We start from the raw sequence: 17,298 nt of genomic DNA on the forward strand, positions 1-17,298 counted from the left end.
ATGGTTTCAGATTTCACATTTAGATCTTTAATCCATTTTGAGTTTATTTTTCTATATAGAGTGATAAAGGAGTCCAATTTTATTCATTTATGTGTAGGTGTCCAATTTTCCCAGCAACATTTGTTGAAGAGATTTTTTTCACATTACATTCTTGTCTCCTCCATTGTAGATGACTTAACCATATAACTGTGGGCTTATTTCTGGGCTCTCTATTCTGTTCCATGATCTATGTGTCTCTTTTGCACCTGTACCATACTGTTTTGATGACCATAGCTTAGTAGTATATCTTGAAATCTGGGATTGTGATACGTCTAGTTTTGTTCTTCTGTTTCAAGATTGCTTTAGCTATTCAAGGTCTTTTGTGGTTCCATACAAATTTTGGGGTTTTTGGATTAGTTTAGTTCTATGAAAAATGATGCTGGTATTTTGATAGGGATTTCATTAAATCTGTAGATTGCCTTGGGGAGTGTGGACATTATTATAATGTTAATTCTCCCAACCTGTGAGCATGGAATACATTTTCATTTGCATCCTCTTCAATTTTTTTGATCAGTGTTTTATAGTTTTCACAGTATAGGTTTTTCACTTCCTTGGTTAAATTTATCCCTAGGTATTTTATTATTTTTTGGTGCAATTGTTAAATGGAATTGCTTTCCTAACTTCTCTTTCTTTTACTTTGTTATTAGTGTGTAGAAATACAACAGATTTATGTATATTGATATTACATTCCACAACTTTACTGAATTCATTTATCAGTTTTGGTAGCTTTTTGGTGAAGACTTTACGGTTTCCTATATATATATATATCATGTAATCTGCAAATAATGAAAGCTTTACTACTTTCTTAGCAATTTGGATGCCTTTTCTTTTTGTCTGCTTGCTGTGCCTAGGACTTCCAGTACTATGTTGAATAAAAGTGGTGAGAGTGGACATCCTTGTCTTGTTCCTGACCATAGGGGAAAAGCTCTGTTTTCACCATTGAAGTATGATGTTAGCTGTGGGTTTTTCAGATATGGCCTTTATTATGTTGAGATACATTCCCTCTAAACCTACTTTGTTGAGGATTGTTTTTTTATCATGAGTGGATGTTTTATTTGTTGAATGCCTTTTCTGCATCTATTGAAATGAACATCTGGTTTTTATCCTTTCTCTTATTGACATGATAAATCGTGTTGATTGATTTATGAATATTAAACCACCCTTGTATTCTAGGAATCCCACCTGATCATGGTGAATGATTTATTTATGTATTGTTGGATTTACTTTGCTAATATGTTGTTGAGAATAATTGCGCTTATGAGATAATAGCTTGTAGTTCTCTTTTTATGTAGTGTCTTTATCTGGTTTTGGTATCAGGGTAATGCTGGCCTCATAGAATGAATTTGGAAGTTTTCCTTTCTCTTCTGTTTTTTTGGAGTAGTTTGAGAAGAACAGGAATTAACTCTTCCTTAAATGTTTCATAGAATTCATCTGTGAAGCTATCTGTCCTGGACTTTTCATTTGGTGGAAGTTGTTTGATAACTGATTCAGTTTCGTTGCTAGTAATCAGTCTATCAAATTTTCTATTTCTTCCTGATTCAGTTTTAGGAGATTATATATTTCCAGGAAATTATTTCTTCTAGGTTGTTCCATTTCTTGGCATGTAATTTTTCATAATATTCTCTTATAATCCTTTGTATCTCTGTGGTATTGGTTCTTATTTCTCCTTTTTCATTTCTGATTTTGAGTCTTTTTTTTTTTTTGATGAGTCTGGCAAAAAGTTTATCATTATATTGATCTTTCCAAAAAAATCATCTCCTGGTTTCATTGATCTGTTCTAATATTTTTTAAATTTTCTATTTCATTTATTTCTGCACTAATCTTTATTACTTTTTTCCTTCTACTGGTTTGGAGTTTTGTTTGTTCTTTATTTCTAGCTCCTTTAGGTATAAGCCTAGATTGTTTATTTGAGGTTTTTCTTGCTTCAACATAGGTCTGTATTGCTATAATCTTCCCTTAGAACAGCTTTTGCTGCATCCCAAAGATTTTGGACCACTGTGTTTTCATATTCATTTGTCTCCATGCATTTTTTTAAATTTCCTCTTTGCTTTCTTGGTTGACTCATTTAATTTTTTAGTAGCATATTATTTAACTTCCATATATTTATGTTCTTTCTAGATTTTTCCTTGTGTTTGATTTCTAGTTTCATAGCATTGCGATCAGAAAAGAGTTATAATATAATTTCAGTCTTTCGAATTTGTTGAGATTTGTTTTGTGGCCTAATGTGATCCATTCTGGATAATGTTCTGTGTGCACTTGAAAAGAGTATGTATTCTGCTGTTTTAGGTTGGAATGTTCTGAATGTATCTGTTAAACCATCTTTTCTAATGTGTCAATTCAAAGCCACTCTTTCCTTGATGATTTTCTGTTTGGAACATCTATCCATTGATGTAAATGGAGTGGTAGATTTTTCTACTATTATTGTAATATTACTGATTACTTCCTTTATGTTTGTTAATAGCTGCTTTATATATCTGAGTGCTCCCATATTGGGCCCATAAATATTTATAATTATTGTATCTTCTTATTGAATTGTTTATAAATATGTAGTTGTCCTTTTTTCTCTTGTTACAGTCTGGTTTGTTTTTGTGTGTGTGTGTGTGTGTGTGTGTGTGTGTGTGTTTTGTATCTATTTTTGCACACTGCTTATTTTTTATTTTTATTATTTTTTAAAGTTATTTAAGCAGCCTGTTTTAAGGTCTATTTTGTCCGACATAAATATTGCTACCCTGCTTTCCATTTGCATGATAAATGTTTTTCCCTTTACTTTCAATCTGCATGTGTCTTTTCATCTGAAATGGATCTTTTGTAGGCAGCATATGGATGGGTCTTGCTTTTTTAATCATTCAGTCACCCTATGTCTTTTGATTGTTTAATCAGTGTACAAAGTAATTGATATTTAGGTACTTAGTGCCATTTTGTTATTGATTTTTATGGTTGTTTTGTAATTCTGTTTCTCCTCTTGCTCTCTTCTCTCACAGGTTTATGGCTTTCTTTGGTGATACACTTGTATTTCTTTCTATTTTTTTTTTGTATATCTATTACTGATTTTTATTCATATTTACCACTAGGTTTATATATAGCATCTTATGCATATAGCAATCTATATTAAGTTGGTGGTTACTTAAGTTTGAACCCATTCTAAAAGTACTAAGTTTTCTCCCTCTCCCCCACATTTTAGATATATAGTGTCATACTTTACATCCTTTTATTTTGTGAATACTTTGATTTTTACAGATATACTTAATTTTACTGCTTTTGTGCTTCCTACTTTTCCTTCTTCTGGTCTTTCCTTTCCAGTCAGAGAGTCCCCTTTAAAATTTCTTGTAAGACTGGTTTAGTGGTGATGAATTCCTATAACTTTTATTTGGGAAATTCTTTATCTCTCCTTCTGTTCTGAATAATAGCCTTGGGGGATAGAGTTTTCTTGGTCACAAGTTTTTCCTTGCAGCACTTTGAGTATATCATGCCACTTTCTTCTGGCCTGAAAAGTTTCTGTTGAAAAAACAACTGGATAGCCTTATGGGGTTTCCTTTGTATGTAATTTTTTTCCCCTTGCTGCTTTTAAAATTTTGTCTTTATTGCTACTTTTTGCCATTTTGATTATTATGTGTCTTGTATGGACCTCCTTTGGGTTGATTTTGTTGGGGGCTTTCTGTGCCTCATAGATCTGGACTTCTATTTCCTTCCCCAGATTTGGGAAGTTTTCAGTTTCATTTCTCAACTTTTCTGCATCCTTTACTTTCTTCTCCTTCTAGAATCCCCATAATGAGACTGCTATTCTGCTTAATGATGTCACTAAATTCCCTTAATCTATTCTCATTTTTTTAATATATTTTTTTTCCTATTCAGTTTGGTTGTCTTCCAGGATTCTGTCCTCCATGTCACTTTTGCTTCCCTTGATCTACTATATTCATCTCCTATAGGGTATTTTTAAGTTCAGCTATTAAGTTCTTCATGTCTTATTGGTCATTTTTTTTTATATTTTCTGTCTCTTTCTTTGGAGTGTCACTGAGATCCTCCACTTTTAAGTCCACTGAGTATTTTTATGACCATACTTTAAATTCTATCAGGCATATTGCTTATCTCTGGTTTGTATAGCTCTTTTGCTATGATTTTGTTCTTTCATTTGGGACACATTCTTCTGTCTCATTTTGTCTAACTAACTCACTGTGTCTGTTTCTTTGTGTTAAGAAAGTCAACTGCATCTCCTGGTCTTGAAAGTAGTGGCCTTTTGAAGAAGAGATCCTGGACTGACCTACAGTGCAATGTCCCCTGCTCACCAGAATTGGGCACTTCAGGAGTATCTCCTATGTGCGTTTTGTATGCCATACTACTTGGGGCTGAACCATGTTTGCCTTCAGTCATCTTCAATAGCTCTCTTTGCTTGTTGTGGGCACCATTTAGTCTCTATTTTGTTAGTGGGCTAGTCTGGGGTCATCTTGGGCTTGAGTAGGTCAAACCAAGCATTTGCTAGGGTTGTAGTCACACCAAATTGTACGGTACACCACTTCTTTGTCCCCTGAGAGGCTTTTGTTGTTGGGCGGGGCCTGCAGTCAGACCAGATATGTGCCCAATGCTGGGGTTGCAGTTGGACTGCTAAGTATGGTTTATCTTCCCCTCTCCTCAGGGCATGAGTCACTTTGGAGTGCTGCTGGCCACTGTGGGGGCTGCTTACACAATGCCACCTCTTTGGAACTGCCTTAAATGGACTCCTGCCACTGGTGGGCTGGATGGGGCATGTTCATATGAGAGCATGGCAGCAGAGTGAGCTGTTAGCAAGCTAGGTGGAAAGTGTTCATGATGATTTTCACAGGTATCCATGTATCTAAGCTAGGAGACAGGGAAGGAAATGGCACTCAACCAGCTCTTCTGTTCTTGGAGAAGTCTCCTGAAGATCCCTGCCTCTCCAGCACATGCTTTGATATTAGTAAATAAAATTTCCCATATATCCTAGGTGTTTTTCAATTGCTGTTTTTATGCTGTATCTCAATGGAGTCATTTGTTGTGCTGTCTCTTTAAGGGCAGGGACTCAGTTTCCTATCACCCTCCAAATCTCCCAGAGCCGAGCTGCTAATTTTTAAAAGTTCCAGGTGTTATGCCCCACTGTTTGAAATCCAGAGGTGTTTCACTTCATCAGTTTTTAGAAAGCCAGATGTTATGGGGATTCATCTTCCCAAGGCTGTTTCCCCATACCTGGGGTGCATCATATGAAGTCTACTCTTCTCTTTTCTCCATGCCTGTGGTGTCACTTCCTCTAGTGGATGGTCTTACAGGTCAGTTTGGTTATCAATGGTGTCTTCACTCTTTTTTGATATAGCCTGTCCTCTATGATTAGCTGTGGAGAGTATATTCAGCCCATCTTTGGGTCATTTTCTGGGTTATTTATACTGATGTGGGCATTAACTAGGTATATCTAGATATAAGGTGAGCTTAGTATCCTATTACTCTGCCATCATTCTCAGAAATCACAAAGACAGTTTTTGAGAATACTGTTTATAGCAATAAATGCACGTATTAAGAAATTTAAAAGATCTCAAATATCCTAACTATACTCAAGGAACTAGAAAAAAAAGAACAATGCCCAAAGTTACCAGAAGGAAGGAAATTATGAAGATCAAAACAGAAATAAGTGAAATAGAGACCAGAAGAACAATAGACAAGATCAACAAAACTGAGAGCTGATTTGCTGAAAAAAATAAAATTGACAAACCTTTAGCTAAGAAAAAAGACACATAGGATTATGAGACTATAATGAACAATTACATGCCAACAAATTAGATAACCTAGAAGAAATGGATAGATTTCTAAAAACATAAAACCTGTAAGAGTGAATCAGGAAGGAATAGAAAATCTGAATAGACCACTAACAAGAGATTAAATCAGTAATAAAAAATATCCTACCACAGCAAACCTGGGACCATATGGATTTACTGGTGAATTCTACCAAACATTTAAAGAAGAATCAATAACAAATCCTTCTCAAACTATTCCAAAAAAAAGAAGAGGGAACATTTTCAAACTCATTCTGCAACCCCAGCATTATACTGATACCAAACCCAGGTAAGGATACTACATGAAAACCATGAGCAAGTATCCTGGATAAATATAAATGCAAAAATTCTCAATAAAATATTAGTAAACTAATCATTTTAGTATCTTCTTGAACTCAAACACCATGACCGAATGGGATTTATCCCTGGGATGCAGGCTGGTTGAAAATAGGCAAGTCAAATATAATACATTAGTAGAATGAGAGAGAAAAATCATATGATTATCTCAACAGATTCAGAGAAAGCATTTGATAAAATACAACACCCTTTCATTATAAAAACCCTCAACAGATTTGGTATAGAAGGAACATACCTCAACATAATAAAGACTGTATATGATAAACCCACAGCTAACATACTCAGTGGAGAAAAAGTTGAAAGTTTTTCCTCAAAGATCAAGAACAAGACAAGGATATTCACTCTCCCTACTCTTATTCAATGAAGTACTGGAAATCCCAGCTAGAACAATTAGGCAAGATAAAGAAAAGACATCCAAATCAGAAAAGAAGTAAAATTATCACTATTTTCAGATGAAATTCATGATTTTATATATAGGAAATCTCAAAGATTCAAACAAAAACAAAAAAACAAAAAAACAAACAAACAAACAAACAAACAAACAAACAAAAAAACCTGTCAGCACTAATCAACAATTTCAGTAAAGCTGCAGTATAAAATCAACAGAAATCATTTGCGTTTCTATACACTAATAATGAAACATCTGAAAGAGATAAAACTAGTCCATTTAGAATAGCATCAAAATCAGTACCTAGGAATAGATTTAACCAAGGAAGTGACAGATCTGTACAATGAAACCTACAGGACTTTGCTGAACGAAACTGAAAAGACACAAATGGAAAGACATCCTGTGTTCATGGATTGGAAGAGTTAATATTGTTAAAATGTCCATACTAACCAAAACCGTCTGTAGATTCAGTGCAATTTCCATTAAAATACAAGTGGCATTCTTCACAGAAACAAACAAAAAAAAAACTAAAATTTGTATGGAACCACAAAAACCCTGAATAGCCAAAACAACCCTGTGGAAAAAGAACAAAGTTGACAATATCACACTTCTAATTTCAAACTATAAGTATAGTAACAAAAACCGTATCTTACTGCCATAAAATTAAACATATAGACCAATGGAATGAAATAGGAACCCAAGAATTAAACTCCTGCATATATACATAAACCACGTCTTCTTTATCCATTCATCTTTCAATGGACACCATATACAATGGAATATTAGCCATTAGAAACGACAAATACCCACCATTTGCTTCGACGTGGATGGAACTGGAGGGTATTATGCTGAGTGCAGTAAGTCAATCGGAGAAGGACAAACAGCGTATGTTCTCATTCATTTGGGGAATATAAATAATAGTGAAAGGGAATAGAAGGGAAGGGAGAAGAAGTGTGTGGGAAATATCAGGAAGGGAGACAGAACATAAAGACTCCTAACTCTGGGAAACGAACTAGGGGTGGTGGAAGGGGAGGAGGGCGGAGGGTGGGGGGGAATGGGTGACGGGCACTGAGGGGGACACTTGACGGGATGAGCACTGGGTGTTTTTCTGTATGTTGGTAAATTGAACACCAATAAAAATTAATTAATTAAAAATAAATAAATAAACTCCTGCATGTATGATCAACTGATAATTGACAAGAGAACCAAGAATACTTAATGGGGAAAGGATGGTCTCTTCAACAAATGGTATTAGAAAAACTGGATAGACACATGCAGAAAAATTAAATTGGACTCCTGTCTTACATCACTTACAAAAACTGAACTCAAAATAGATCAGAGATTTAAACATAATAATCAGCACCATACATACAGGAAAAGAGCCATAAAATCAAGAATAAGTAAGTTCTTCACTATAAGCAGAGTTGCAGGAGCTACTAAGGAAGCAGTAATTACAATTATGAGAGGTTCCCCAGAGGCCACATGGAGCTTACCCTTGAAGGAAGAATAGAATCTCACCATCGTATGAATAAAAACACTAAGTAGATGATATGGCCCCATCAAACCAGAAGTCCAGTGTGACTAAAATAGAGGATTATTTGGGAAACCTGTCCAGGCATGAGGTATGTTTGAACATGAGGTTTGGAAGATCCCTGAATGGCACAGTGAAAAGTTTAAGATTTAATCTATAGACAGAATCTTCTGCAACATTCAAAATAGGGAGATGATTGATATGATTGATTATGGGCTTTAACCAATATTGACAGCAATGAGATGAGGGAGGGAGGTGAAAATCTGAGGCAGAGAAGTCCGTTAGAACATGAGAGTCTGACCTCTAGTAGGAAGAGTGGAGACTAATGGTCATGAAAGGTAAGCTAGATGAGACCTGGTATTTATGCAAGACTAATCTGACGGAAAGGAAGACATGAAGGGAGGAACAGATTTAAGGATGAGATTGAGGTTTATGATTGAATCAAGGTTTGGAGAGTGTTGCTTCAAACACAGCAGGCAACTGGAAATTCCCCACTAAGATTCAGGGTGAGAGAGGAAATTGAAAATCCTTATCAGAGAAGTGATAAGGAAGTCATGAGAGTAGATGGACTGACCCAAGAAAAGAAGAAAGTCAGCGGAAGGGTGAAACCAAGGAGAAAACTAAGGGAGATGCCTGTTCCTATTGGTGGGTGAAGAGCCAGCAGCATAGGCATGGGGTATGAATGTGATCAAAGATGGGTAACACCCTGAAGGTGGCATTGCCACAGAGATGAAGTCAACAGGCTCTTCATGACTCAGGAACCACAGTACTCACATTAGAATTACTTCTCAATTGTGTGTCAAGCAAGTTACTTGGCCTCTTAATTCCTCTATTTCCTCACATGTAAAATAAGGGTAGGTTATTGTGAAAACTAAATGAGCTGATAGATGTGAAGTAATTATCACAGTATTTTGTTGTTACTTTCTAAAATAGTCTAAAAAGGCAAAAACAAGCTATGCAATCATCCATTTAGCTAAGTACTTTTTGTATTCAGATTATCATCCTTTTGAAAATAGTAATGGAAAAACCAAAACTCTTTGTTCTTTTTCGTTATTTCTTCTCTAGTTCTTCAGTTTGGATTCACAACTATCTTCGTGGCAGCTTTTCCCCTAGCACCACTTCTGGCCTTACTGAATAACATAATTGAAATTCGGCTGGATGCTTACAAATTTGTCACACAGTGGAGGCGACCTTTAGCTTCAAGGGCCAAAGACATAGGTAAGTTGGATTTGATGTTTTTTTTTAAAGATATTAGCCATCTGGTGGATAAAATAAAAACAGACATCAACTTTAAATTTTTTACTAATGGTTTCCATGTAAGATGAAGTAACTCATTCTTACAAAAGAATAATTATGTTAGCTTTAAATAATATTAGACAAGAAATAAAGCTGCCTATTTGGAATTTTATAATTTCCAGTACTGGAGAATTTGTGCTTAAATAGACTCTTAATTTGGTTATTTGAACTTGGAATCTAGAATTTTTATTTATTATCACTTATTTCCTTTTTAAAGTAAGTTCCCACTTGCTTTATTTTGTTTTGCCCTTGCTCAAATGTTTCCCTGAGTCACATAAAGCTCAATCCAGTTTTTCTAAAGATGAAGATGGCTTTGGCCTTTGACAGGAGAGGCTGAGTTGAATCAGATGCAGCCTCTTGAGTGCTGCTTGAGATCAGAGACCATCTTTTATTCATTTCTGCATCAAATGCTTAGTATAGAGCCAGCAGGCACTCAGTGTGTCTTGGCTCACAGTGGCCTTTAACCTCCATATGAAACAAACCCACATTCAGTGAGCACCTGCCCTGGGTCAACGCAACAGGGGCTGGGCCCATCCAGCTGTCTGCACCCTTCAGGAGCTCCCAGCCTGGTAGCGACTTGACAGTGTGAGTGCCCATCTTATTGGGTAATGTATTGGTGCCTTATTGCTGATGAGAACTCTCTGACTTACGTTTGATCCTGACCGAGTCAGTAAGTCATGAGCATCAGCACATCCACAGAAACTTCTTCAAAGCCAAAGCATCTGCAAGTACAAATTCTTACTCTTGGTTACAAGTGTCAGTATTGGGTAATTTGAAAGGACTGTTAAAATTAGTTTCCCCAGTAGTTTTTATACTATTATTTCTGCTGTTGTGTCTTGAACTAATATAACACTTTTTTTATAAATTTATTTTTTATTGGTGTTCAATTTGCCAACAAATAGAATAACACCCATTGCTCATCCCATCAAGTGCCCCCCTCAGTGCCCGTCACCCAGTCACCCCCACCTCCCGCCCACCTCCCTTTCTACCACCCCTTGTTCGTTTCCCAGAGTTAGGAGTCTCTCATGTTCTGTCTCCCTCTCTGATATTTCCCACTCACATTTTCTCCTTTCCCCTTTATTCCCTTTCGCTATTTTTTATATTCTCCAAATGAATGAGACCATATGTTTGTCCTTCTCCGATTGACTTATTTCACTCAGAATAATACCCTCCAGTTCCATGTTGTTTCTAATGGCTGAGTAATATTCCATTGTATACATACCACAGCTTCTTTGTCCATTCGTCTTTTGATGGACACCGAGGCTCCTTCCACAGTTTGGCTATTGTGGACATTGCTGCTATAAACATCGGCGTGCAGGTGTCCCGGCGTTTCACTGCCTCTGTGTCTTTGGGGTAAATCCCCAGCAGTGCAATTGCTGGTTCATAGGGCAGATCTATTTTTAACTCTTTGAGGAACTTCCACACAGTTTTCCAGAGTGGCTGCACCAGTTCACATTCCCACCAACAGTGCAAGAGGGTTCCCCTTTCTCCACATCCTCTCCAACATTTGTGGTTTCCTGCCTTGTTAATTTTCCCCATTCTCACTGGTAACACTTCTTTTTGAATAGGAATTTGGTATGGAATCCTTGAAGGCATCGGCATTCTCTCTGTTATTACAAATGCATTTGTCATAGCGATAACATCTGACTTTATCCCTCGTTTGGTGTATGCTTATAAGTATGGACCTTGTGCAGGCCAAGGAGAAGCTGGACAAAAGTAAGTTTGTCCTAAAACTGTCATGAAGTCCCCATTTCCTATGCACTGTGTGATGCTGGCACTCTCAGACAGAAGCTTCTGCACTGGAGTAACCCAGGATGAGAAGGACAGCAGTGGGGGAGGTAGAATTAGGATGACGCTACCAGCCAAAGAAAACACATTCTCATCTACTGAAAAGATGGGGCTCAACACAGATAACACAAGTTTTAGGTGGAATTAATCATTTCTCCCACCCCTGATCCTTGCCTACTGTGAATTCAGAAATGGGTGCTATGCTAGTATGTATAGCCAAAAAAATTAGCACATGCTCTAGTATACAGTTGTGCCATCTTTATGAGTTTATAAGAGGATAGTTACAATTTGATTCCTCTTGTGTCATCATATGGAGACTTTGCAAGTTCTACATGGGAAATATGCAACCATGTGATAAGTACCCTAGAAGTATTCTATAAATATTTGTGGAATAAGTAACTGAATGATTCTTTCCTGGATATTGACCTTACCAATGTACATATTACCCAAGGCAAATCCAATTCTATGGCATCACCTAAGTGATTCCCAAAAGCCAGGTATTTCTGGGTATTTCTGGTCAGGTAAATTCCAGGCAAAATTAAAACAGGTCCCCTAGATTTCATTTCTATAACCTTGGGCGGAGACAAGAAATTTAACATACTTTAATGGGAAAAAAAATCTTTGGCTAAAATAAAATAATTATGTTCTAATTGTGGGATTTAGATGTCTGTAGATCACAGTGGAGTATGTTTTGGAAGTCTTTTTAACACCCCAGAAATTATCCCATGTGGGCTATGACAATTCACATAGGCAGCCCTGCCTTTTGGTTTACTAGTCAGAACTAAACTAATCCTGTATAGCCACTGTAGTTGGATTAGCCCCAAGGAATAAAGTGCTACCAAATCAAGTTAGCCAAATTCATGCACCCCTAGCCTAGGTCCAGTTTCATTATTAATCCTACATGAATGCTTTAAGGCATAGATAATTGAATGTAATAAAGCTTACCATCTAGCTATTCAAAGAGGCTTCTATAAAGTTCTTTACTATAATAATCATGTGGCCATTAGACACTAATTATCTAGCAACTTTAAGTGAACATACCATCCCATTTTAAGAGATTTAAAGACATGTTATACTATTCACTTATTCTTTCTAATTCTATTGCCAACATTCTCTGCTTGGCTGAGCCTAGAAAAGCTTGCCTTTGTTTAAACCACTTTCCCGTCTGTTTTGCATTTGATTCTCAAAACAACCCTGGGAGTGGGACATGCATTATTACCCTCACTTTGAAGAACAGAAGGAGATTGAGAGGTTAAATCCAGAATCACAAAGCAGAGTAACTGATAGAACCCACATGAAGGCAAAGCCTAGACTCATACAGTGCTCTCCATCCTGAACCACAGGGCCCAGGGGCAATTGCCAATAAATGTTTATCCAGTTCATCTAACAGGAGAAAACTCCCCAGGGGTTTAAGTCCCAGTGGTTATTTAATTTTTTTCTCAATTGCAAATATAATGAAACCTGTCTTGGTTTGGGTGGAACACAAAAAATAAAGCAGGAACATGTATGTGCAGTTGATAGTGAATCAAAGCTTTAGAATGTTGACAGTTTATTAGAGTTAAGATATGTTCATGGAGATTAAAATTTAACAGTCTCCTTGATTCAGTTTTATGGGGCTCACCTGGACTATTTTTTTTTACATATAACCTTTCTCTTTCCCTTAAGAGACTTCTGCCATTTTCAATGTTTATAGATCTACATTCTATCTTCTAATCCATTAGTCATGTTTCTTGTTTTCAAATAGTTAAATTTGTATAAGTTTATTCATGAATCTTATTTTCTGCTCCACCAGCTACACTATTATCCGTTTTAAGGTTTTTTGGTTTGTTTTTGGTTTTGGTTTCGTTTTGTTTTGTTTTGTTTTTGCCCATTTGGAAATGCTTTAGAAATGATTGAACTCATGGCGGAGCAGCATTGTCAAATTTTAGAATGTCAAAGGCTTTTGGGGTAGTATGTGCATAGTCAAATTCCACTTGTTATGATCCCATTCACCTATAGAAATGCCACATTTCAATTGAAGCTGCCTCTAAATCAAGGGTACTCCAACTAAGCCAACCTCAAAACTCCAGACTGCCTCAATGCCTTCTTCTTACTGTTTTTTCAGCTTTCGCTGGCTTCTCCAAAGATGAGAGTTTGATGCATATGCCCAGAGTCAGTCAGTCACATGCCCTTGTCCCTATGACAGAGGGACTTCCAACCACAATCTCACTGCTATCATGAGCGGTCAGTGAATGCATTTTCAGTGGCATAGAGGGGAAGACGTTCTCATTTTCTAGCCAGATCTGAACATGAGAGGAATACCGTGATTTGAGGCAATATTCTCCACACAGTGGGTACACAAGAAACTTTCAAGTGTTTCATCTTTCCTCTTAAGACATTTATTAAGGCATTTTTGTTGCACCCTGCCTAGGTGGATTCCTGGACCAATGCCCATGCTTAGATTATTCAGTGTTTGCAAAATAAAGTCACTTCCTCTTTCAGGAGATCTTCACTTGAACTCTCTAGAAAAGTGCTTAGAGAACTAAAGTCATCTCTGGGTATGCATCAGGAGATAGAAATTATGAAGCAAAATTGAAGGTGTATACTATAAGACTGTTCTGTCGATCAGAATTAAATTTCAGTCAACAAACTAAAATTATTTTTCAAACAGCACAAAAAAATCATTTTGAGCCCTCCACTCCTATCCATTGAATGTAATTAACTACATTGTTATCAGGCCAGAGTTGTGGAACATTCTCTAAGAATATGTGCAGGTCTTAGGATTATTGTGAGGTATATATCTGATTAGTGATCTAACTAAAAGATCGTAAGGAAACTTGATCAAGAGCACAATGCTCAAACTGTCACAGAACAAACCACAAATATCTTAATAAATTATAAGGAATATATTTTTGCAAATTGTAAGTCAATAGATCAACATCATAACCAATTACAAGGTTTTGTTTAAAAACATAAAGCTGACAATGCTTTATATAGTACTCTTTTTTCATGTCAGTCATATTTATTGCAATAAGTCAGAAGTCCACTTTCTTTTGTCATCTTATTAGCCTACCTATAAATAAATTCATAAATTTGTCATTTATTATCTATAAGGCACATCTGACTCTAAATGCATAAACCAGATCTTATTTCTTCTAGCTTTTTCATTGTTTGGGCCCTATCCCCATTCTGTTTGAGGTTTTAGATATAGTGACACATAGGCACATTTAATCGCAAAGTTCAAAGACACTCTGCAGTTTAAGCTGGATTCTACAAATTCAAAAATCAACTTCAAGTTCTTTTCTTTCCCTTAAAACTCATTACTAATGATCATTAGTTCATCTTTTTCCTTATAGTAAAGGATTGGAAACAGTACATCATGAATGATTTTTAAACCAGAATTCTCACATTTAAATAAATGTGATCTTCACAGAACTTACTTGAAAGAGGCATGCATCATAATTCAAACAATACTACCCTTACATAAAATATTTTCTGAATCTCCTATCTTGGAAATACCTTCAGGGGCCCTCTACCAGCCCCTTAAGAAAATTAACTTTGTGTTTTTATATTCACAGAAACCCTTCCTTTGTCTGATAGTTTTTTCTAGTTACTACTTCATTTTTCCTCTAACTTGGAGCTGGTGGTGTGCCACATTGAGGCATAGTGATCTCTTGACAGCAGATAGGGATCGACATGGGATCTGCTACTGCCTGTTTCCTCCAGACTGACACACGAATGCCATTGGCTAAACTTCATACAGGGAATTGTGGGAAATCTTTCCCTGAATTGATGACTACCCTCAACTATTTATTGTGGACAATAGCTAAGATTCTACCACAGTGAAAAGACTTTGAGAAATGCCCAGACAGTTCAATATTAGCAGTCCCTCTCCTTCCCTGATTATGGAAAGGAAATGGAAGGAAGACTTACACAGCTGATAACTATATGGACACATACTAGATCCACGTGTGATGCTTTGTACACGGGAATACAGAACCGCCAAAGGCACATTTTCACCTTGGATTTATGACTGACAGTACATGAATATGCTTAATAAATAGGTCAGAGATATATCCTCTTTATTTTGAAGGTAGAGTGTTGTCCATGAAGCTGGTATTTTATTTAAATTTAGATTTTTCTCAATCGAATTTTTGGACAGAGCAGCCATTAGGCCACTGCTTAATCTCAGTAAAGCCACAGGGCTGCCTTGGGAGGTAAGAAAGAGTGCAGGAGGGGTTGTGAATATTTCATTTCAATGTTGGGCATGTTTTCTGCCAGTTTCCAGAACTCCTTTCCTTTCCCACTGTTTGGCTCCTAAGAAGATTCTGCTGTATTCTATAGTTCACAAAAACCAGCTCACTCTCTATGACAGCTAATAATCATCAAAGCACTAATTTGCTTTCATGTCCTGTTCCAGGCAGTTCAAAGAGGAGGGAGACATTATTCCAAATTACCCTTCCAAAGAGTGGTAGGGGAGACCTGCTGCTGGTTGGATTAAGGCATGTTACACACCCACTGAACATTTGTTTCACCCATGAGTGACTTGATAAATGGGTACTTCTGCTTGGTTCATTTTTTAAGGCCATGATAAAACTTCAGTGATTTGTCTTGCTCAAGACAACACACAGAACTCATGTACTATCGGGTCTGTGTTTGTGTCATCATTTTGATTTGGTGTTCAGCATCTTGGAATAATCATGCCAGACAAGTTAATGGAGAGAATGTGAAAGCTATGATTTTTTCATTAAATCAATATTTATTTATTGTACCTTCTGCAAGGTACAAGTAATAAATTAATAGTAGCCACTCACATTTAATTAAGATCTTGCTATAGGCTAAGCACTCTGTCACTGGCTTTACATGTATCATTTTGTTTAATCCCCACAATGACTCTATCAGGTAGTCACTTTTGTTAGTTAAAGAAGTTATATAACTTACTAAATTTGCATGGTTAGAAAGCAGAAAAGCTACAATTTGACCTTCAAACCCAAGTTTTTAGTATTGAAATATACTGACTCCTAGCACAGAGTAAAAGCCATGTTCTCAGTAAGTTTATTAACCCTAGGGTATATAGGCAATAACTTTATTTCTGATCCATTCTAAAGACCGTGATATTATCTCTGATAGTTTAGCTTTCCTCAAATGAAATCAATTGAGTTTGATATTTACTGGATTCCTACACTACACAAAACTGCCCTAGTATATAAAAATACCTATGACACTTGTTCTGCTCCAAAAAACAACTGCAATCTAAAGAAAACCCATATGTATGGTAATGGTGAAGTTAGATATAGGCAGCACCATACAGAAGAAGAAATGAGTCTTTTTCTGGGAAGATTAGGACATCTTCCCAGATGGGGTGCCATTTCAATTGGTCATTGAAAAATTTCTACTTAGAAAGAAATGAATAGGGAATCCCAAGAGAAAAGACAAACTGAACAGAGATATGAAAGCTTATGCAGGGAATATAGTCTAGCATGACTATAGCAAGGGATGTGAGTTTGGAGGGGAGGCATAGTAACACCAGTCACATTCAGGGTATTATGAGAGAATATAGGTATTCATTAATAAAGGAATGTGTTTGTGTGTGCATGTGTGTTTACATCATCAAGGAAAGAAACTGTGGCTTACGTGTAATTTATACGAATCATGCAGTACTGTCTTTCATCTATTGATTGGGATAGTGATGGTCTGTATGATGACTTTGAACAAGAAGAACTAGAATAAAAGAATGACTTGTTCCTGAAGGTTTTTCAGTGTATCCTAATTTGAATGATTATGACAAGGCAAAGCCAGCTAAAGGCATTTATAAGTGCAAGAGTTTGTAGGAAGTAGAGACTTCAGTGAATTGGATGCAGAGGTGACCAGAGCTCTAATTATAGAATTCATTTTCTCCCAGGTGCATGGTTGGCTATGTGAATGCCAGCTTATCTGTGTTTCGAATTTCTGACTTTGAGAACCGATCTGAGCCTGAGTCTGATGGCAGTGAGTTCTCCGGTACTCCTCTCAAGTACTGCAGGTGAGGATGGCATTCAGCCAAACCTGGGCTGGCTCTGCCATGGGGAGGTTTTGCTTAGACAGCCCTTTCTGACTGAATGGGTTTAAAGAAGTGGTTCTCAACCTTGATCATGCATTAAAATCCA

General features: G+C 36.6%; 1 protein-coding gene across 19 annotated transcripts in view; it reads left to right on the forward strand.

The window, feature by feature from the left end:
* Positions 1-17,298, forward strand: part of ANO4 (anoctamin 4) — a 402,861-nt gene that overhangs the window by 371,789 nt on the left and 13,774 nt on the right. For all 19 annotated transcript variants that reach the window (XR_011994944.1, XR_011994946.1, XR_011994947.1 and 16 more), the window contains 3 exons: positions 9,155-9,307; positions 10,954-11,101; positions 17,055-17,174. Coding sequence is in view for 14 of the 19 variants with exons in the window: in XM_072724685.1 (XP_072580786.1) it covers positions 9,155-9,307; positions 10,954-11,101; positions 17,055-17,174 (421 nt within the window). In the remaining 5 variants the exon portion in view is untranslated. The remainder of the gene's footprint in view (positions 1-9,154; positions 9,308-10,953; positions 11,102-17,054; positions 17,175-17,298) is intronic.

This window comes from Vulpes vulpes, chromosome 10, assembly GCF_048418805.1.
Source record: "Vulpes vulpes isolate BD-2025 chromosome 10, VulVul3, whole genome shotgun sequence".
NCBI classification, from domain to species: domain Eukaryota; kingdom Metazoa; phylum Chordata; class Mammalia; order Carnivora; family Canidae; genus Vulpes; species Vulpes vulpes.